Source organism: Pollachius pollachius (genome assembly GCF_949987615.1).
Source record: "Pollachius pollachius genome assembly, chromosome: 15".
Lineage (NCBI taxonomy): Eukaryota > Metazoa > Chordata > Actinopteri > Gadiformes > Gadidae > Pollachius > Pollachius pollachius.
Window position 1 is genome coordinate 18,033,865 of NC_136948.1, and position 22,164 is coordinate 18,056,028.

Here is a 22,164-nt window from a genome sequence, read left to right on the forward strand (position 1 = left end):
TGTGTGGGGGGGGGGGGGCAGTGGCTGGAGTCAGCCCAGTGCCACGATGGGTGTCTTGTGGCTGAAATAGGAGATGCAGAAGAGTATTGGGATTGCCTGTGATAAAGAATGTTACATTTTGAAAGGACATTTGTTTTTAGGTGTTTTTTCACATTCTCAAACTGTTGCTGTTTGTGGCGCTGTGTGCGTTGGGTCCGTCATTCTGTGGTGTGTCTGGGGTGCAGGTGATGAGTGGGCCTGGAGCCTCATGTCATCAGAGGATTAACTCAACCGGTCACACAGGTTGACGCCCATTGTGCCTCAGTGTCAGGAATCCCTGTGTGCTCCTCTCAGCTCTTTGTCCCTTCTCACACACACACAGGGGTCCAGACTAGTGGTGTCAGTAACCAGTCTGGACCTCCCCAGTGCTCAGTGACCTCAACACCCTCAGGCTTCTAATGGGCCTCTCAAACTCATTCATCACGCAAGTGAGCCTTGTTGAATTTTGATACGTGTTCACACATTACAATATTTTTGGTATTTGTACATGTTTGAGTTTAACTTCAGACATGATTTAGACCGTTGAATAACTCTGGGAGGTCAAATTTGTGAATGCATAAACCGCCCATATGTGTGTGTGACGAGGGTGGCTGGGTGCGGACATTACTGGTTAGTTATTAAAGCACTGGCAGACATATTTGTCCCGTTCTTTTCCAACCCCACCAAAACCATAACTCACTCAGCAGCTCCTCCCTCACCTCAATCCAGCTCTGTTTCCTAGCAACCCCTTATCTGAAAGTGGAGCTTTAGTTTTTTTTGATAGTCCTCAGGAAACCTGTTCGCACTTGACACAAAGACAGTACATTTGGACAAGGAACTGCCCATGGAGAAGGTATATAGAGTTAAAAGGTAGGTAAATGGAGTTAAATTAAGCTGATGGGAACAGCGTAGTAATGTTAGTCCATCAACAAACCAAACGAGACCAGTGCATTTAAGTTCATGGTGTTTTATTGGAAAAACAAAATGTAAAGACTAGCATGTACAACTTGGAATGCAGATCAACTGAACAGAACAGTTGGACTGGGACAGGCTTTGCCGCATCCACTTTCACAGGCATCCCCCCACACATGCGCACGCACTCACACACACATACACACACACGGACACTAGATAGAAATGCTGCAAAAGCACCGACCCTCACCAAACAGAAGCAAACGACCCCCAAACATGATACCCAGAGCAAGGTTTGAGGCAGAGCTGGGCAATATAGGGATGTGGTGAAAGATGTTCTTTATTAATCCCAGAGGAATAATAAGGGATGGGATCAGATCTCATCTGGGATTTAGATTTGTGATGTAGACCATATGTAGGTTGCATTAGTCCTACAGGTAATAGTTTTAAGTAAAGTTTGACTAAAGAAATGACGAATGAATCAATCCATTTTAGCTCGGGAATCATATGCACATTAAAAATGAAGCTGTCCAAAGAATGTAAAAGATGCAAAAAAACGAAACGCTGCTAAATTATCAAGAGGTATTTAGGCATAATATATTGATTAAAAATATTGCCCCGCTCTTGTGTGAGCAAGTAGAACTAGGCAAAGCCATGGTACTGCTGAGCCTTTTTGGTTCACCATGCCATTCTGACACGATTCTGAATTATTTACCTTTACCCCAGTTACCGATCTCTGTCCCTCTTATATCTCAAAAGTTGCTCCTGTATCATCACCTTCAAGTATTCCCGTCCCTCTCTTACAGTCTAGACACCCACCCCTCCCCAAAAAGGTAAACACATTAGAGTAAAGCGATTATTCAGACATGCCAAAAACACAATCTAAAATGTATACATTTTTTTTATTCTTATTTTCCTTGTATTTTATTTTTTTTCTTAAAAATATCTCTGTCGTCGGTTAGTGTAGGTAAGCAAACTGCGAAAGGTTCCCCCTGGTTCATTTGCAACCTTCTAATCCCCTGCAAAGCCTCGAATGTCCCTTTCCCTTCTCCCACAAACTCCCTCGTGAGGCCTGCCAACAGCCATCCCCATCACTGGGCTTTTTATGCCATGACCCGTCGTAAAGCTGCATGCATGAAGAAATAGAAAAAAGAAACAGGAATAGAAGGAAAGGCGATTGGCCAGCCCAGATAAATCATAATGACGTTGCGTGGATGGAACCGGAAAGCAGAGGAGCTGGCGGCAAACTAGCTGGCTGCTGATAGGCTGCTTGGCTAACGTGTTAAAGAATCTGATTGGGCTGCTCGGCACTGGGGTGGGGTGGGGTGGTGTGGGGTGGGGGGGGGGGGGGGGGGGGGGGGGGGGGGGGGTGGGAATACAAGCTGGTACATGCAAATAGATAGCCTAAGTCCCGCCCTTCCGCTGTGCCATATTGGACGTTATTTTGGAAAGAATTGCTAACGGCAGTCAACAGGGGACAAATCATTTTGATCCCGTATGAATTACAGAAATGTTTCTCAATTTAAAGATAATTTAGCAAGCTAAGAAAGTCGTTCGCCTAACGCAACCTTTGGCTGTATTTTCAGTCTAATTCTTCAAGTTCTAATTCTTCAAGTTCCGTCATATGTTGAACTTCAAGTTCAGCATACACTGACTTTCTTGACTTACAAAATCAGCTTTTCTTCTGAAATAAAGGCCCAATGGTGGTCCACTGGAAGGGGAGGGACCTAGGCTTGGTGTTTTTTGTTTGTTTTACTTTTTTCTTGCTTATATGGACAGAATTTTCAGTTTTCCAACATTCAGTTTTAAGTTTTCTATACAGAAACAGTATGAATAAATGTAGATTTTTGCAATAAGAGGTAAGTGAAACATTTGACTGATTCTTTTTCTTCAAAAGAGGGACAGCTCATTTGGCGGTCATCATCTGGACAAACTCTGCAGAAACAAACCAAATGAGAACAGCAAGTTAAAGCAAGTCATGACATCGGCTACAATACTCGATTTACACATCATAAATATGGAAAGGAATGTTCCATAGATCAATATTTTAGACATGGAATGGACTCCAGGGTTAAGCCAGGAGGAACACGTTTCAACTGGAACAGGACGCAACAAAACCCATTAAGACACGGTTCCACACACACATCAATGCGCTCGGATCACATCGCAGTCAAAGTAGGCGGTCATGCAGCAGTGCTAATGCACCAATGGACGGGAGTTATGCTAAAGTGTGGCACCTTCATAGTTGACTTGTCCGTCCCCATCGATGTCAGCTTCCCTGATCATCTCATCCACCTCCTCATCGGTCAGCTTCTCGCCGAGGTTGGTCATCACGTGACGCAGCTCCGCGGCGCTGATGTAGCCGTTGCCGTCCTGGGGGGAGGGGGATAACAGTGTCACGCACACAGACCCACTTCACATAATCCCATTTAAACGTTGATGAATATAAAATCCCAATGGCCATAACTAAACACATAGCTCAAACGTCGGACGCGATACAAACCTTGTCAAACACTCGGAAGGCCTCCCTGATCTCCTCCTCGCTGTCTGTGTCCTTCATCTTCCTCGCCATCATGGTCAGGAACTCTGGGAAGTCGATGGTGCCGTTGCCTGGGATACACGAGTACAATTAGTCAAGCGTTAATCCCAGCTCCTCTCCCCTGATGGCCCGGGGCAGTGTGGCGGTGTCGTACCGTCGGCGTCCACCTCGTTGATCATGTCCTGCAGCTCGGCCTCCGTGGGGTTCTGGCCCAGAGAGCGCATGACGGTGCCCAGCTCCTTGGTGGTGATGGTGCCGTCGCCGTCCTTATCGAACAGGGAGAAGGCCTCCTTGAACTCTGGGTAGATGGAGGCAGGGAGAGGGGACAAAGGGGGACGAAGGATGGGCTGGTAAGAGCAGACCAATACGCAGGAGCAGCAAGTGACTATAAGACAATCTATTCCAGTTCTGCATGCATATTACGGTCAATTGGATCCCGTATGGACTGCGTGTGACAGAGTGATGTCTTACCAGCAATCTGCTCTTCTGTTAGTTGGTCAGCCTGGAGTAGGAGAGAAAAACATGGACGCATTATTCTCCTTGGAATATCTAACACGTGCAATAAGCTCCAGAAATAAACAAATGCTTCTTATACACTAGCCATGTGCTAAAGGTTAAAAGACCAATTTTGTGTACTAGAACCCAACCTAGGGACAAAAGTACCGCACACCAAGGAACAAAATCACAACCAGGAGATTATAGCGACACTGATCCACGTTACAAACAAGAGTGCTGACTTTGCATCTCCGTCTAATGTTAACGACCATGGGATCCACCTTAAAGTTCTCAAAGCAGATGTCTGTCAGATCAGCGATGAGCTTCATGGCTTTTGGTTCTGGCCCTTTGGCCCCTCCGTCGCGTCCCCCCTTCCGGGCCGTCCCCCCGTCCAACCTCAGCACCCTGGCCCCTGTTCCTGCCTGGGGCTTGGGCCCCACGCCTCCGCCCTTGCACATCACACTGTTGGGCAAACAGGCCCCGGCGCTCGGCCCGTCCAGCGCCTGCCGCACCGCCCCCAGGCCCTCGGCGAGGCACTCTGCTCGCTTGGCGTTCTGCGCCCCCTGCTTGCGCACCTCCAGCAGCTCGGACCGGACCCCCTGCAGGCTGCTGCGCAGGTCGTGGAGCTCCTTGACCAGGCCGTCCATGCGGCCGTCCATGCGGTTGGCCAGCATCTGCAGGAAGGCCCTGTAGTTGCGCTCCTGCTGGCGGATGAGCGTGGTGTAGAAGTACTGCTGTTCGTCCAGCAGGTCGTACATGGACGACAGGCTCACCAGACTGCCTCCTGCCGGGTACATGGCCGCCTTCTTGGGCAGCATTGGGCCACAGAAGACGAGGGGTACCGGCCGGGCAAAAATGAACGCGCAACGGGCCAACAAGTAGGTTTGAACGGCTGAAGGATCGATTCGTATCTGCACAACGGAGGGACAGGCTGTTCGATTTCTTCAGAGAGACAGTTGGGCAGAGGTCAGTATTTGCATGTTGTTATTTTTCCAGTGGAGATGGTCGAGTGGATGAGGAAAGGTCAATTTCAGAACTCGATGGACAGACGGATGGACGACCAGCATCAGGAATGGAAGAACAAACGTGGAAACATCTATATTCCATAGACCCTCGCCGCTGGCTCCCTCTACCTCAAGGTTGAAGGGCCCCTTCTGTCTCCCACTAAATCTATCTACCTAATCGCTGCCAGTGTCTCTGTGGCTCCTTCCTTCTTCCAGCATGCCGGGGGTACGTGACCAGACTATGGCCATCTGGGTTGTGCTTCAGCCACCGAGGGAACCTCCTCTACTTCGCCCTTGGCATTGTGGGCGAGAACGGGCATCTGTTTGACAGGGTGACAGCGAGAGGCTGAGCTGTCTGCCCCGTCCCCCTCATAGACGGGTGGACTAAGTGAGATGTCTGCCCACTCTTTTGCAGTATCCGTCCTCGTTAGGAATCGGGTATCGTTTAGCAGCCTTTGACACGGACTGTTGGAAGTGCCAGATTTCTGTGTTGAAAGACCGTAGCCAAGCCGAGGGGGGTCCCGTCACTCACACAGGGGAGTTGATTTAAGGAACAGTATGTGAAGAACAGTGGTCAGGCTATTTGGCCTGTCAACTTCTAGTTAGAGTTCCATCTCCAAGGGGGGGGGGGGGGGATCAGTTTGCACCGGCCATACAGCGGTCATCTGAACCCTGCTGGGGGCACCATGGTTCAGGAGGGTATAGACTCAGCTGAGCCCATCTCTCACCCCCTCCTCCCAAGGTGTGTGCCAACAATAATATATCTGCCATGGATGTTTTTGACAACCAGTGCAATTGGCGTGCCAATAGGGAACTAATAAAGCAATGAGGCTGGAGAGAATTAATTCTAGATGATTGTACTAAGCGTGCCTGCAGGCATGGTATAGGTCGAGTAAAAACAATATGAATTATTAAATACTGATTTGAAATTCAACAAAAATAACACAGATCCCTGGGTTAACCAACAAGCTGGAAATCCTAAAGAGAATTGTTGAATTTGCAGTGATTAGAACCCAATTAAAGAATGTTCTGTAGGTTTACCAGCAAGATGTCATGAGGCTGGTGAACACATAGCCTGCTTTGTGTTGCAACTATGCTAGACAACACATTGTTTAACGAGTGCAAATCCACAAGTAGTGGAGAAAAGGAGTGAGTATTATTCGCTGGCTTCACTAGCTTATCTTTCCCCCCCCGGTGGTTTCCCTTCAATTTAGCACTGTAGACCTCTAAAATGTGTCTGTTTAACATTAGGCTCCATCCAGAAAAGATCTGTATACGAGTTTCCTTCATTAAAAGGCAGCCTCTTCATTTTCGGTAACCAAGTTATACTTCACTGAACATTCATGGTCAAACACGCAATTAGAGGTCCATGGTGAGGTGCCTCGGGTGCTCTCCGTTCTTCATCTCCCCATGGTACGGTTGAACCTGTGCTATGGTTCAGTTTAGCTACGGTGAATGCAGCAATCAAACTCGGGTGTGGCCCAAACTGTACTGGACTGTGGAGCGGTTCCCATTGTGTGTCTTCGCTTAAATATGTCATGTTAACCAATTATCAAAAAATACAATCTCACTTCTTCATGTCCACCAAGCTCAGCCCTGGCCTCCGTGTTTTTGTTAGCGCTTCCTGATTTTACAACAGAACAACCACTGCGGGTAACTTTGTGCATTATATTGCTAGGCAACATGTTTTTTACTGTTGTGAATTCCCATGAGCTACAAAAATCCCATTAAGTCTCCTTTGATGCAAATACATAGTTACAAACCTTGGGGTGGATATAAATAGGAATAAACTGCTGCCGACTTAACCATGCAGTAGTGAATTATGAAGACCGCTACAACAGTCTGCATTACCTAAACTGATGTGTATGCAGTAGTGTATGCATATACTTCTCCCTTTCAGACTCGAGACTTAACTAGCCAAGAGTGTAGATTTGTGAAGGAGGTACTCTGGACATTTAAAAGATAAGAAACAGCTTACAGCTCGTTTCTTGGGTATTACAGGTCTAACAGGTAACAGGCACAGGACCAACCACAGGACAGTACCATTCAGGTTTGGTCACATAAAACTGTAAACCGTTTAAAAAAACAAAATGGGTCAAAGCATCTCTGATCTGTCAACCCCCATTTTGCATAAACGTGAGCAGAAGCAATAGTAAAAATGATGACTACTTTTTCCCGCAAGAACAATAGTCATCAGACCAACATTTTTTCAAGTAAAATTTAACATTTTATTTAGTGGGTCTTCATATGAAACAAAGCAAAATAAAAGTACTCCTCCTATCCCAGATTAATCTACACGTCACAATGTCAGTCCCCAGTAACGCACCCTTGATTCTGCAAGTAAATAACCCTTTAATTACATCAATGACTATTTTATTCCTGGGTCATTGTGGATCGTATCTGCAGTGTGGTTAAAGTTTCCTGTAAGTTTTAACTATCGTGAACATCACTGATAACACAGTGGAGGATTTTGGCTTCGCTTCTGAACAATAGAAAAAGGCACCGGTATTCTCTCTTGTTTTCCATGGAAGACTGAGTTACCAGCACACCTGATAACAATCCAAATTGACATCAAAATGTTAAGAATCTGGCATTCATGGTTGATGTGCGATGTGTCGGGTGTGTTGACGCAATGTAAAAATATGTTTATCTGATTCTATGAATCAAGTTTTGCACTGGTGTTACTTAAGGTGAATTGCAGCATCATGCCCCATGTGCAGACCTCAGTGTGCAGACCTCATACCATAGAGACTTCATATTGTACAGACTTCATTATGCCTCATACTGTACAGACCTCAGACAATGGAGACCTCATACTGTGCAGACCTCATGCTGTGCAGACCCCATACTATGCCAGATCACGGCCAATGGTACTTCTTACTTTGGGGCTACTAACATTAGCTGGCCGCCGGCTCGCCGTTAGCAAAACCGACCAACCCCCCTTACATTTGTAACCGGCATTGCTCAATTTTTCGATATATAATGTATCAAAATGCAAAACAAATAGAGTACAGGTAGGGATGGCTATTTAAGATCGATCGAGCTAGTCACAGAAACACGAGTACAACCCAGTTCTTTACGCCTACCCGCCCATGTTTCCGAGTTGCTAGCTAGCTAAAATCTTGACTGGATCAATCTCATACACACAGCCTCCGTAACGGAATGAATTGGGTATTCTGAGCTGGAACCAAAAGCCTTCCAAATGCAGGATTATACCCCGGATTTAAGTATGATTTCACAAATATACATATCTCAAAAACGGTCGAAGGAACACTCACCATGTCTGTTTGCGCAGGTAGTGCTTGTTGGCTAATGCTAGGCGTAGAGGAAATGGACGGTCGCCACTGAGCTGCAAGGCTGGGTTAGGGGAGAACCACGACTCGAGTATTCGCGTATTCCTCCGCACAGATGAAAAGAGCCCAGGTCACTTACTCCCGCATCACCTTCTTTCTAGGTGCTGTAAAACAGTAATATATCTATATATATATCTATATCTATATCTATATCTATATCTATATTTATATTTATATTTCAAGAAAGCTAAAGCTAATATCTGATATTGTCTGCCATACCAACATATTTCTTGTTGTACTCTTGTTGTACAGGTGCAAACATGCAGGTATTAGGCAACATACTGATACATCTGCACTTGCATGTAGGTACATAGATACCATGGAAGAGAAAATAGAATCATGCAAAGATCATAAATGAACTCAATAGAAAGTGGAAAAAACAGCACATTCACACATTTTATTATTACAAATGCAGCTCTTTTAAATGCCAATAAATATAAGTATTGTATTTATATATACACATGAAAATATGAATCGAAGTCGATTAAGATGATCTGGCTTTAATGTAAAATGTTAATCTGTTCACATCAATAGGTTTGATCTAAACTCAGATTTTGCTTAATTTCAAAACAATTTCGATAACTTTTTTTTCGTGTTTGTTAATCAAAAAATACAGCTACTTAGCAGTAACAACAGAACACCCCTTGCAAAAGCTAAAATAAGACTCTTATATGCACTGCTAACGCTTCATTTTTAACGAAGAGGCGCAACAATTATGTACATTATTATTGCCTGGGGGGGACATTGTTAAAGACCACAGTAACTTTGGAGGTTTCAGATTTTATTCAGGGCGTTCAGAGCGGTGGCGGACGCGCTGCAGACCTTTATGGAAGCGGAAGGATACGGCTTTTGCCGACCGGCTTCTCATTTCGACTCTGTTATAGGGAAGTGCAATTCATTTTGAAACGAGCTTGCTGATTGGATAGAGTAGACCTGCAATATTCTACACACTGTACAGCCGCGCAAGATTGGCTACGCAGGATCTGCAATGCGTCAAGCCATGGCGCTATGTAAATGATGACACAGATGAGTGGACGGATACTTCATAACGAGATTTGCCTGATTATAATAATACATGACTAATACTTTATTTCCAGACGACTCCGTCTGTTCGCATTTAAAGTGATTGACACATGACAGCCTACTTCACAAGTGGGAGGGACATCACCTCAAACGCGTACCTGTTACTTAAAAGTCGAATAATTGGCGTTCAAAACGTTTTGTGGAACATTTAAATTATTTAAAATATCTTTCTGCTTTGTGCGTCTTCGTTCGTGTTGGGTTTTATTATTTATACTTTTATTTGACGCTCTTTTTTAATGTTATGTTTATTTCATCTAGACTATCTAACTTTACATTTAAGCACTGTTTGCTTATTTTGTCCATACATACCTGGTTTAACAGAACGAATATGAAAAAAAAAAAAACACCAGTTCTAAAAAAACACTTTTTATTCCAATTCTCAAAAAGTATATTTGATGTAGCTATATACATGAAAAAAACCTTTCTCATCAAATTATTTTTAGGCTACGAATGAATAAGAATACATTTTGTTCACGTGAATGTCTGCTTGTTCATTCAATCTTCAAGTAGTATATCCAACTCCTCCAGGGGCAGTCTGAGACGCAGTTCCTTCTCCGTCATGAGGTCCACAAACTCCTGGAGGTGTCCCGGGAACAGCTGCACTGCGTCCATGTACAAACCCTGGCCACAATGCAAACACATTAATGAGCAAGAACGACCTCCGTCCGCCCTCACAAAATGTGTAAATGCATGTATATGCATGCCATACACAGCAGCAAACATGTGTGCTACACTTAGACACAAAGCAGCACTCATACTGTATGTATGTAAATACATAACAGCCGAAGATAAGACACAAATTGAAGTCAATAGTCGCATACAAATATAGAGAGCTGAAAATGTATGGAGCGTCTATAATCTGTTAACATGGTGTGTGTGTGTGTGTGTGTGTGTGTGTGTGTGTGTGTGTGTGTGTGTGTGTGTGTGTCACCTTGGACCAGGGAACGTTCTGCAAGGCCTTGTAGAAGATTGCTTTGGCATTGTCCAGCTTACCCTCTGATACCTGCAAACATACATTAGAAACATGTACATTTAGGCCTATGCACATCATCATATACCATGTCCTCCCTAGACTAGACTAGAAATGTGTTCCATCACAAATAGCAGTACATTTTGTAGTCATCAACCATCTTTTAGTTCTCAGTCATTTGGTTTTTACTGGTATGATTTGATTGTTATTCTAACCCTCCAGTCAGGAGGAGCCGGGGGATCGAACTAGCAACCTTCTGGTTACCAGTCAACCCGCTCTACCTCCTGAGTCACATGCCGCCAATAGTAAACATTTTGTAGGTTTCCACGGCCTCCTGCCTCACCAGGAAGTGCATATACATCCGCCAGAGAAGAGGACAGTGGGCACCCATCTCACTAAGAAGGGCGTTTCCAAACAGGCCCCGGATACGGTTGCCAAGGCCATTTTCCGGCAAGATGGGTAGAGCACCATCATGAGAGTCAGACCTACAGGCAGACAATTGGAAGATAAATAATTAGTATAACATTCACACCCAGTTGGGAACATAATGCTGCAATTGCAAGGGCTTTTAAAAGTTGTCCATAGGCTTAATCAACATTGTGTGGCCTTGTTAGGCGATGGATACAGACTCATGATATTTATTAACATACTAATCTTCAAATGTCAGGTTAAAGAAAATCTAAATTAAACTGGTATGGAGGTAGATTAATTAAGAGTAATTATTTACTATTATAATACATTATTATCTACTTGCAGGAAACAACACATTTAATTGAAACCTGTTTCAATTAAATTAAATCCCACTGTTTTACTAAGCTTCCAAGCACAATCACTCCAAATTGCTTCTGGCATAAAGCATTTTATTTCAACCTTGTTGTGTCTGAGCCCCTTCCATTGGCGCCACTATCCAACACCAAACATTGGAGCACTGTATTTGACATTAGAAGAGCTAGGAAGCATATTTAACAAAAAAAAAGTGAATTCACTCATCGTCACTTATCATTTATGTGATTCGTGACTTGATGGTATACATGTATATATATATATACATTTAGTACTCCATGATAGAGTAGGGATTACATCCTCTTTCTCTTTACTTCCTGATGTGACGTCTCGATGTTCCCAATAGTGTGTACCACATCTTGTTAGGGTTAGGGTTAGACCTTACATGAGGGTCCCCTGTGCAGCTCCTCTTATGTGCTGCAAAAACGATACCTGCCAAACAGTAGTCTCTCAGATAGATGACACGGGGACAGCAGCTGCTCTTACCGCTGGGTCGCGTCTACCAGCTGCTTCCTTTGTTGCTCGGCAACGATAGCAAAGAGGAGTGGCACGATGTCCTTGCATCCCCGGGTCACTGAGTGAAAGAAGCGGCGGGCCCGTCCTGCGCTGTGATACCGGTTCTCCACCTGAAAGACGAACACACCCAGCGTGCCGTTATTAGTATATTACACTCATTTTGAGAAACCAAGCCTTGGACAAGAGTTTCCTGCCCGACGGTACCTGTAAGTAAACGGTCCAGAGGGGGGCGCTCTGGGGCCAGGCGGAGAGCGACGAGGTGAGGGCGTGTCTCAGCGTCGCCAGGGGAAACACGCTGGTGCTGAGGTGGTATCTGAGCAGCGCCGCGTGCTGAACGGCCAACGCCTCGCACTCAAATGCCAGCCTCTTGGCGCAGAGTCTGCCGGCCTCTGTGCTGGCGGCGCCCGGGCCCCCGCTGGCGCCGGCGTGTTTATCAGAGGCCAGTGTCAGCGCCCGGTGGAGCCCCTCCATTCCCTCCCGAGCTTGGCTGTAGACCGCGTTGGTCGCCTGCACGCCGACCGTCAGATGCTGGTACAAAGCGTAACAGCCCACCAGGCCTCTTAGCTTCGGTCCGTCTCCTAGAATAAATCAAAATATAAACATTAAACATAAAGAAATCGGTATTCTGCAATCTCCTCATTATCCTCTTTGATAACAAATACATACACATACACACACAACAACTTTGTTCATGTTCCAGCATAAAGGGATGGCTGTCAGAGACCCACCTTTCTTGCCCTCTCCCCACTTGCGGAGGTCTTCCTCCAGGGCAGACAGACGGTCCGTCAGGGCCTGCTCATAAGTCCTCCGGGCCTTCAACACCGCCACCGGGGTCGGTGGCGCGGGGTCGAGGGCGCCTCTCCCCGGCGCCCTCCTCACACTCCAGCTGGGCCCACAGCAGGCAGAGGTCGCAGAGGGCGGGGCAGCCCAGCCCCTCGGCTCCTCCCATGGCGGTGGCGGCGGAGAACACCTTGCGGGCGTCGTCGGCGTTGCCCAGGAGCCACTCGAGGTGGCCGTACTCCCGCCAGAGCGCCAGGGCGGAGCGGTTGTCGGGCTCCTTGAGCAGCCGCTTGGTCACGCGCTTGCTGCTCTTGCCCTGGGAGCGCAGGCGCTTCTTGCTGCCACCGCAGAGACAGCGCAGGACCTGACACGAGGACACACACGTGTTCATACACACACACACACACACACACACACACACACAAACCCAGACCTAGTATTACTATTAAACTCCATGATTTTGACTTTTGTGCCAATTTTTATGCCAATTCCCTTTTCTATTTCACACATCCTAAAAACTATAAATTACTGCGAAAAAAATATCGGGACCATAATAATATTTTAAAAGTGCCTCCCTTCCTCTTTGGCCATATTATTTCCTCAGGTCCACACTGAGAAAGCCAGAGCCTTTCCCCATGATATCACATGTTAACAAGGGTGATTCCATCTAATCACGCAAGGCAAATGTCAGCGACGATAGCAGTGAGATAACAAGTTGTTGGCGTCCTACCTTGAGTTTCTCATAGCGTATCCAGCAGAGTGACAGGGCCGCCCGGTGGGGCGGGGCCAGTTGTGGGAGGAGCAAATGGAAGGCGTTGGTGAGGAACTCTTCCCCTTGCTTCCCGAGCCCCGCCCACTTCCTTGATCCCTGCAGCGCTGTCATGTGACCCACCGTGTGGACCCCCGTGTTCTGGAGGTCGCAGCCGCTCAGAGGTCGCTGGGGGTCGTTGCCTTGGGGGAGACGGACATTGGGAAGAGTTGGTTGTTACGTTTTGTTTGATCATCTGGTGTATGATAAACTACTCAGGCAGCCACAATAGTCTAGCCCTGAAATTTCATAACTGGCGAATGTCCAAAGAGTGCAATGCAACATATTAATGAACATACATGTTTTGCCTACACCATTTATGGTGAAGGCCGTATACAGGATCATACATATACAAGTACATGCAATCACATACGCACACCCTTCTAGCTATTGTCATCCAATACACACGCAAACAACAAATGAATGAATAAGCCAGTGCCATGGCAGCCATTTAGTCCCTGTTTGTGAAGATGTGTCTGCATGCAAGCTCCCCATCTTTCTCTTTCCAATGAGCCCACTATTACTCCTCATCTCTCTCCTTGGCTCCTTGGAGTGACCTCTGTTGACAGCTAGGGACTAGGAAGACACCAGAACAGCCCTCCATTGGATTTAATTGAATAAAGGGGACTTGGTTGTACCCTGTGTGAGCAGAGTGAGGTCCTCCAGCAGGAGGCTGCTCTGATAGGGGGCGCCCAGAAGCACAGAGTCCACCGGCATCCCCATGAAGGACAGGAAAGAGAGGAGCAGACGGAGCTGGAGCTCTGGGGAGGCCAGGTGGATCAACGAGGGCCCGATGTCGTCAAACAACACCTAGGGATGGATGGAGGCAAGGAGAGAGAGGGGATTCAATTACAATGTGGTTTTTACTCTTTCTGAGTAACTCTTTGAACGGCAGGTGGAATAAGTGCCGGTTATAATGACAATTAAATTTTCTATATCACTGGTGTTCAAAGAAAACAGTATGGGAACATTTGAGTATTTTTTAACGTTTACATAAAATCTTTTACGATGCATCTTAAGTTCAGCCCCGCTAACCTGTCTGTCTGGGTCTTCACAGTCCTCCACTGATTGGCCCTTTTCTGGCCTCCAGGGCAGCCAATGAGTTGCCTCCCTGGAAGACTCCACATTCAGCCAGAGCTCCCATCTGGGTCGGTCCCGATCCTTCAGCTCCTCCTCCTCCTCTTCCTCATCTTCGTCATCCTCTAAAGAAAAAGAAGAAAGCAGACACATGAAGACAAACAGATGTGATCAAACACAAACTTATTCATGTCAAGACAAACACACTAATATATTGAGATGGATTTGGACCGGGTTTACTCTTACTCTTACTCTTTATATTTAATAAATTATAACTTTTTCATAGTTTCATTACTAAATAACCACAGGAAAACAAAGCTGTAGTTCATAGATATGGCATTGCATGTGGGTGCTAGTACGTATGTGTGTGTGTGTGTGTGTGTGTGTGTGTGTGTGTGTGTGTGTGTGTGTGCGTGCTAGTGTGTGTGTGTGTGTGTTTGTGTGTGCTGGTAAGTGTGTGTGTGTGTGTGTGTGTGTGTGTGTGTGTGTGTGTGTGTGTGTGTGTGTGTGTGTGTGTGTGTGTGTGTGTGTGTGTGTGTGTGTGTGTGTGTGTGCTAGTGCGTGTGCTTGTGTACCTGCACTGGGCTGGAGCCAGCCCCCTCTCTCCTGTTGGAGCATCCAGGCCTTCCACCCTCGGGCCCCCACCTCACCGACCCTGGCCTCCCCGCTGTCCCAGAACGGCTCAAAGAACTCCGCCTGCGCATGCAAACACCACACCCATCAGCCCATTATGACAGAAGACTTCACAGGACGGCACGTGGGGCAGAGAAGGAGGCCCCCAGTATGGCTGTTAGACCCTTGTCTTGACACCATTTAAAAAAGATTGTTGAAAAAAATCTAAATTCAGCAATCGTCATTGACCATTTAAAACATACAACAAATAATTCCAACGGTTCAACACGATGTGAGCGCAGGAGTGTCTGCGTGGCTACCTGCTGCCTGGTGGGCAATCCTCGAACCGTATCAGGCTTGAAGAAGGTGAAGTCCATCATAGCCTGGAAGAGTGACACGGCCTTCTCAGAATGACCACACTGTCGCAGGAAGTGACACTGCTGGATGAACAGATCTGTGAGACGGAACAGAGTGAGCCTGGTGAAACACACACACACACACTTCTAAAACACTGAGTATATATACACACATGGAGACAACATGTGAACATGTCTAAACAGATATTCACAGTATGAACAAAATATGTCCATCATTTTCTATTTCTTCTACATCTATTATCCATGATTAAGAAAGCACTATATTTTTATAAAGATAGTAAGGAGTGCATTGGTCACCAATTTGCAGAGATGGGACAAAGTCACTGTTTGGCAAGTCCCAAGTAAGTCCCAAGTCTTAGCAGTCAAGTCCGAGTCGAGTCCCAAGTCAAGACAGGGAAAGGCAAGTCGAGTCAAAGTCAAAGTCACACCAAAGCCAAGTCGAGTCCAAGTCCAAGTCCCAAACTTTTTCAAGTCCTGAACAAGTCACCATGTATTTTTACTTAATAATGTCATTATTAGGCTATTGATCATAATTTCAACATATCACTCTAATGTACAGTCATTTCTTATCAACACAGTTATAATATGTTCATTGTTTCTGTCTTCAAATGTGTTATGATATGCGCATGCACCGAAATCTTATGTTGTTAAAAGTAGCCCAATAGGGTGGGAAAACCACCTAATATGGCAACACTGCCTGAACGTCCTCAAAGTGTAGCCCAATAGGGTGCGAAAACCGCCCAATCTGGTAACACTGCTGAACGTCCTCACCTCCAGCGTCAACGTAAATCAATGAGACCAACTGAAACGAAGCCGATATGAAACTTAAACTGTGATTCTGAAGAAAGCATAAATGATATCAAAATTCAGTTTAGATATTATTGAAGATACGAGTGTGTAGATTTGTTACATTTTTTGAACGAAGGAAAACGGTTGAACAATGATTTAGTTACGATGTCTTAAGTGTCAGAGGCTGGCCAGACGGCTTCAATGGGACCAACTCAAAATGCAGCCGATATGAAACTAAAACTGTTACTCTGAATAAAGTATAAACGATATCGAAATTTCGTTTGGATATTATTGAAGTGTAGATTTGTCTTCACTCGCTGTTTTCTTTTTCATCTTCACGGAAGTGAATGCGTCTTGGGTGTCTAGCCCTCTAGGCGGGAAATAGGTTAGATATCTAAAACAATAAATGTTTTTGACTCAAGACATGTCGAGTCATTACAAGTCAAAGAGGCAAAGTCCGAGTCAAGTCTCAAGTCAACAGCAGTCAAGTCTAAGTCGAGTCACAAGTCATGTGTAATTTTGTCAAGTCGAGTCTGAGGTCATCAAAATTATGACTTGAGTCTGACTCGAGTCCAAGTCATGTGACTCGAGTCCACATCTCTGCCAATTTGTAATGAAAACTAGGTCAGAATATAAATTGTGGAAGAGAAGGTGGTCAGACCACCCAAATCTTTCCAGGACTGAGTTTAGAAGCTAAATTTGTGATGCATATGTTTTGCTTCTTGACAAGATATTCAGTAGATGTGTAGAGGATACATCCCTCGCAGATATGTTATGGATATTTAACATTATCACAGGATACACGTTTTTTCAAGATATTCTGTAGTTGTGTAGTGGACACATCCCTCTGTGATGTTATGGAGATTTAATATTTTTAGACCACGTTAACAATCACTTCAACATTTGGCTGATACTTTACCTAACATTGCCTCCTCGGTTCCTGCTATGGCCAGGTGAGACACCATGCTGCCGTCTTGCACCGCACTGAGCGTGCTCAGACACTTCCCGTAGGCCGCGTTGACCCTGGACACGGTGAAGGTGCTGAAGTGACTCTGGGTGAACAGCAGGTACTCCCGCCACAAGGAGGGGCTGTTGGGGTGAAGGAACACCTAGGGAGCAGTCAAACGGGACACTTCAGTGCCACGCACACAAACATGTGTACGTCTTACAGACTGTTCATCGTGTATGATAAAGACCTGATACATGAATTGATAATTGCTGTTCAACAGTGTCGTTGCTGAAGTCCATTATTGTATGTATTAACTTGTATGTCTGTTCCCATCGGCCAGACAATCATTTCTGCTTGCCATATGTTAGCATATATTATGCATACTATTAACTATTTGCATCATCATTGTCATCATTATCATTATTTTTAGGTTTACTATCAGGTTGTTGTACTTTCGGCTGAGAAGTCTCGTTCATGCAACGCGTGTGGTGTGGGGGGGCTGTTGGGTGGGGTAGGACTGGAGGTTGGGACTGGGAGAGCACACTGCTCTCTCCATTGTGTTTCGGTTGTGATGTCCTTCATTGTGTTTCTGTGCGTCTTCTCGAGGACCCCCACCCTTGAGAAGCCCAACGAGAGGGTTCCTCCCTGGGGGGGGGGTAAAGCCGTAAGCGGGGGGCATCCCTCCCTCCTCCTACCAGTTTCTTCCACTCCTTGGCCAGGGCGGCGGGCTCCCACAGCTCCCTGCAGAGCCGCAGCCGCTCCAGCTGCAGGGCCACGCAGGAGGGGTTGGAGGCCACGGCCCGCTGCGCCACGCTCAGCTTCTTCTCCACCACGCCGCGGTACGACGCCCGGCGGTGCTCCGCCGAGTCCGACTCGCCCCCGCCGCCGAACACCGCCGCGCTCTGCTCGTCCTGGGGGGGAGGGAGGGAGAGAGGGAGACAGAGAGAGAGAGAGAGAGAGAGAGAGAGAGAGAGAGAGAGAGAGAGAGAGACAGACAGACAGACAGACAGACAGACAGAGAGACAGAGAGAGCGAGAGAGAGAGACAAAGAGACACAGAGACAGACAGACAGACAGACAGACAGACAGACAGACAGACAGACAGACAGACAGAGAAAAGGAGCAGACGAGAGCAAGAATTTGAAACTAAACTATCAAAGCGATGTGCACACTCCCTCTCTGCTCCCTCTCTTCATACGTTTGTCCAACAAATGCAAGTGTTGTATTTCCCGCACCTGTGATTGAAAGAAATTCCCTGAACCAATCGGAGTGAAGATTCCCTGATGGGTCTACAATGAGTTTGGAGCCGTCTAAAATCTAAATTGGCTCACAGAGAGACAGGCGCTTTTATACGAAATTCATCATTCCAAAAAATAATATAAAACACAATACCTTTATAGAAAACAAATTGTCTTAAATCATAATTATAGGGCCAAGCATGATTTAAGTTTGCCTGTATTGAGCTCTATCTCGTAAATCTGTTCTTTACCTCATCCCTCCATCCATTCTTTATTGGCCTAATGCCATTTTTGTGGATCGTGAGGAGTAATGCAAATGTCTAATTAAAGTTGAAGTGGCCCTTACCTGGTAGTGTATGAACTCCATCCATAGCTGTGTGTCTCCTGGTTCTTCCCTCAGGCGCCTGTTGAAATCCCCTGTTTTCTCAGACAGGCTGGCCACCCTCTGGTCCTGGGCCGAGGCCTGGCCCTGGCCCTGGTCCTGGGGGGGCTCCTGCCTCCCCTTCCCCTGGGCCCACAGGGCCGTGCCGGCGTCGTACACGCCCAGGGGGTTCGCCGGCGACGTCAGCACCCTCCCCGCTAGAGATCGGGGAGGAATAACATTGGGAAGAACGTGTAGGTCTATAGAACCTGTAGTGGGCCAAGGATTGTCTTGTCTTTTGGTCACCGAACACCCGAGGACCATTGTGGGAAACACAGGTTATTGTAAGGGTTTCTGATTGGTTAAATGAGTACCAGGTGACCTAGTACATCACCTGACTCGTTCTTCTTCTAACAAATTCTAATAAACCGGTTTGCGGATTTCCCTTAGATTTTATTGTTTGGTTACTCTTGAGTGTAGGGCTGCTCGATTGTGGAAAAAATCATAATCACGATTATTTTGGTCAATATTGAAATCACGATTATTCAAATGATTATTTTTGAGTTTGAAAACCTGATGTATTTATTCAGCATGTCTCTCCCAAAAACACCTTGTAACTGAGAACTTTGATATTTCGCCTTAAAAAAATACACAAAATAGTTAAAAAAGAAATGTTCAAATCTAAAATAATGTACTACAGATATGTATGCTGTTCAAAACTTTCTATAAAACATAAAAAAAATAAAATAATAATAATCGAAAAATCAATTATATATATATATATATATATATATATATATATATATATTTGAAATCCAGATCGAAATTCGATTAATCGCCCAGCCCTACTTGAGTGCTTTTCATATATGTAATATCAGTAAAGAATTGCACAATACCAAGTCGGCCTGTTTTGTACATATTCGTTTACAATTCAATTGCTTATGACCAAACATCCAAAATGAAGTGTATCCTACCAGTCTCTCCTCTGCTTAATCCTCCTTCACCAGCCAGGGTAATAAAGTCGATAACTCGGGGCGGCTCATCGCCTGCTCCGATCCTGGGCAGTGAAGGCAAAGGGGGCTCGGCTCTCAGCAGCTCCTGACTATCTTTTGAAAAGTATCGGTCGGCCCTTCTCCTCTTGACGTCAGCTTTCTTCTTTTTTTTTGCACTTTGCTCCGACTCCTCCCAAGAAATCGCCTGAAAGCGAGGGTCCAGGCCCAGCGAGGATGAGCCCTTCCGTCTGTACCTGGAACACAGGAACGTGGAGGAAAGGGTTAGAGAAGGGGAGGGTGAGGTTGGTGGTGTTTGGGTTCATTGAAAGTAGAGGACACATGACCTAAGGCTACAGGCTACTATTTTTTATCGTTGTTCAACGTTTTTGTGTTAGGAGACTTAGATTACCTGAGATAATGTTGGGAACAGCCATGGGAAGAAACAAAAGGCCTGTTCCTTCTAACAGATAACCTAACAGCATCTTCACGATCACATGGCTTAGACCAAACCCATACAATCCTGAGTTTTCAAGGACTGGGTTTATAAGCTGAATCTGGGACGTCAATTAACATATTTTTTGCATGTGACTGCCATTCACATGCAATTGCTATGAAGCTTTACAATACCAAGTGAGTGAGACAACCGATGGGTAGTTTACCTGGCCACGTCCCCCCTGTACAGGGACTTGTAGGTCCAGTTAGCTTGATCTGGTTTATTGTCAACACAGAACGGCCGCTCAGTGGGGAAACGCACGTCATCAAGCCAGGAGAAACGACTGGCTAGCGGAGCAGCCTTTTCCCTGGAGGAACAGAATAACACACGTTGGTACTGTGCACATACATAGACTTCAAACAGTGATGTATAAATGCATGTATGAATGCAGCAAAGCACAGTCATCCCTGCATGTTGCTACGGTGCATGTTGGCAATATGTGTCTGTGCACATGTGTGTGTGTCCAGACCTTTCTCTCTCCTGCTCTCTTTTGAGGTCACTGGGATAAACGGTGTCAGAGCCCGACCCGCTACTGACTGAAGAGCTCCTGTCCCTCTTCTTATGTTTTTTCTTCTTTTTCTTCTTCTCCTTCTCCTTCTTCTTTTTCTTCTTTTTGGGAGGCTTGTCATCCTCATCCCCCCTTGTCTTCTTCTCCTCCTCCTCCTCCTCCTCCTCCTCAGAGCTCACCTCCCTATCAAAATACAAGGAAAGTTAAAAATCATACCATGCTAATTTATGCGCTATTTATTATTGTGTATTGGAATATAATAAGCAATCATTCAGTCGATTATCAATCAGAATGCATTGAAATTATTTTAAAAAAGTGAGAACGGTTAGATAATCCAAAATAATGAACTTTTATAGTTGTATCACATCTCAAAGCCATGCCCTGTTATGTGCCCTGATTTATCTATTCATCACCATAAAACATGCTGCCAAAGATGGGGTTGAGAAGCACATAAATACTCTCCGCAAGAACAAACTGATTATTTGAAACCATCTGAATAACATTCTGAATAAATGTTTCAATAATGAAGATATGACACTGAGAATCACTTTATTAAAAGGTTAGATGAGTAAAGCCTAAGATGCTGAAGTTAGTTAAAGATTAGCTTCTTTACACTGATAATATCAGTGAGCTTAGCCAGAGGGAGTACGTTAACAAGAGACAACAGTGAACTCGATCTCAACTGAATAATAAGCGTGTGTTCCTACCTTGAATCATCTTGGTTCTGACTTTTGCTGGCCTTTAAAGCCCGTTCGTTGAGAGCCAATGCATCATCAGCTCGAAAGCTCTTATTTGTCAACCAGTCTAAATATAATATGACAATGTGGACAATAGGAAAATGGTCAGAGGATAGAATACACAGACACATACAACACTGTATAAACTGGATAGATAATAGCTACACTGTATCCGATATATTAGTGATATGACTGCAATAGCTATACTGTATCCGATATATTAGTGAAATGACTTCAATTTTAATTTGTGATTATAGTTGGGAAACCTTGACTATTACAGTATGAACATATTGAATGACCGCTGAAATAAATTGGGGTTATGCTGTTGCCTGCATGAGGTGAAATTCTTTAAATTAGGGGAGTTTTCCGTCATTACACATGACAGTACACTCACGAATTGTATAATGGTTCGTTTTTTTTATGTCATATCAAGATTATTAAAAAGAAAACGATTAAAAGACCAAGAAGTAAGTTAATTGTTGAGTAACGATGAAGTTCGACATGTTGCTCATTCAGCTCTCAGGTGTATAACGTGTTAGGGGAGCTGGCGTTCCTGATTTTATATAGGCTAGGTAAAGTCGCTCTTTAAGTCACATTGTTTACGGAAACGATTTCCAAAGCAAAGAAGTTGACGTTAAAATGTTGATAATAACCTTTGGAAGAATCATCAACGTTTGTGGCCGTGACTGCTGCGAAAGCTGGAAACAGAGCCATGTTGTTGATGTTATGAACAGCGTTATGGTCGCAGGATGACGGCGTCATCAAATGGTC

General features: G+C 45.2%; 2 protein-coding genes across 2 annotated transcripts; both read right to left on the reverse strand.

Moving 5' to 3' along the window:
* Nucleotides 1-969: 969 nt before the first annotated feature.
* calm1a (calmodulin 1a) lies at nucleotides 970-8,360 on the reverse strand. The gene is made up of 6 exons (XM_079752186.1): nucleotides 8,247-8,360; nucleotides 3,941-3,971; nucleotides 3,624-3,767; nucleotides 3,434-3,540; nucleotides 3,168-3,303; nucleotides 970-2,865 (listed from the first exon to the last, which is right to left on the reverse strand). Exons 1-6 carry the CDS (start codon nucleotides 8,247-8,249, stop codon nucleotides 2,837-2,839), a joined length of 450 nt encoding a protein of 149 aa, XP_079608312.1. The 5' UTR covers nucleotides 8,250-8,360; the 3' UTR covers nucleotides 970-2,836.
* A 1,490-nt stretch (nucleotides 8,361-9,850) lies between these two features.
* On the reverse strand, nucleotides 9,851-22,155 carry nrde2 (NRDE-2, necessary for RNA interference, domain containing; the record flags this gene model as incomplete). The annotated part of the gene is given in 20 exon segments (XM_079752338.1): nucleotides 9,851-10,025; nucleotides 10,336-10,407; nucleotides 10,718-10,859; nucleotides 11,644-11,783; nucleotides 11,878-12,251; nucleotides 12,402-12,520; nucleotides 12,522-12,817; nucleotides 13,184-13,404; nucleotides 13,900-14,071; nucleotides 14,297-14,463; nucleotides 14,914-15,034; nucleotides 15,271-15,404; nucleotides 17,036-17,225; nucleotides 17,761-17,976; nucleotides 18,649-18,881; nucleotides 19,638-19,909; nucleotides 20,315-20,455; nucleotides 20,618-20,839; nucleotides 21,364-21,460; nucleotides 22,047-22,155. Coding segments are annotated over 20 exon segments (3,564 nt in total). The 3' UTR covers nucleotides 9,851-9,899.
* Between the last annotated feature and the right edge of the window lie 9 nt (nucleotides 22,156-22,164).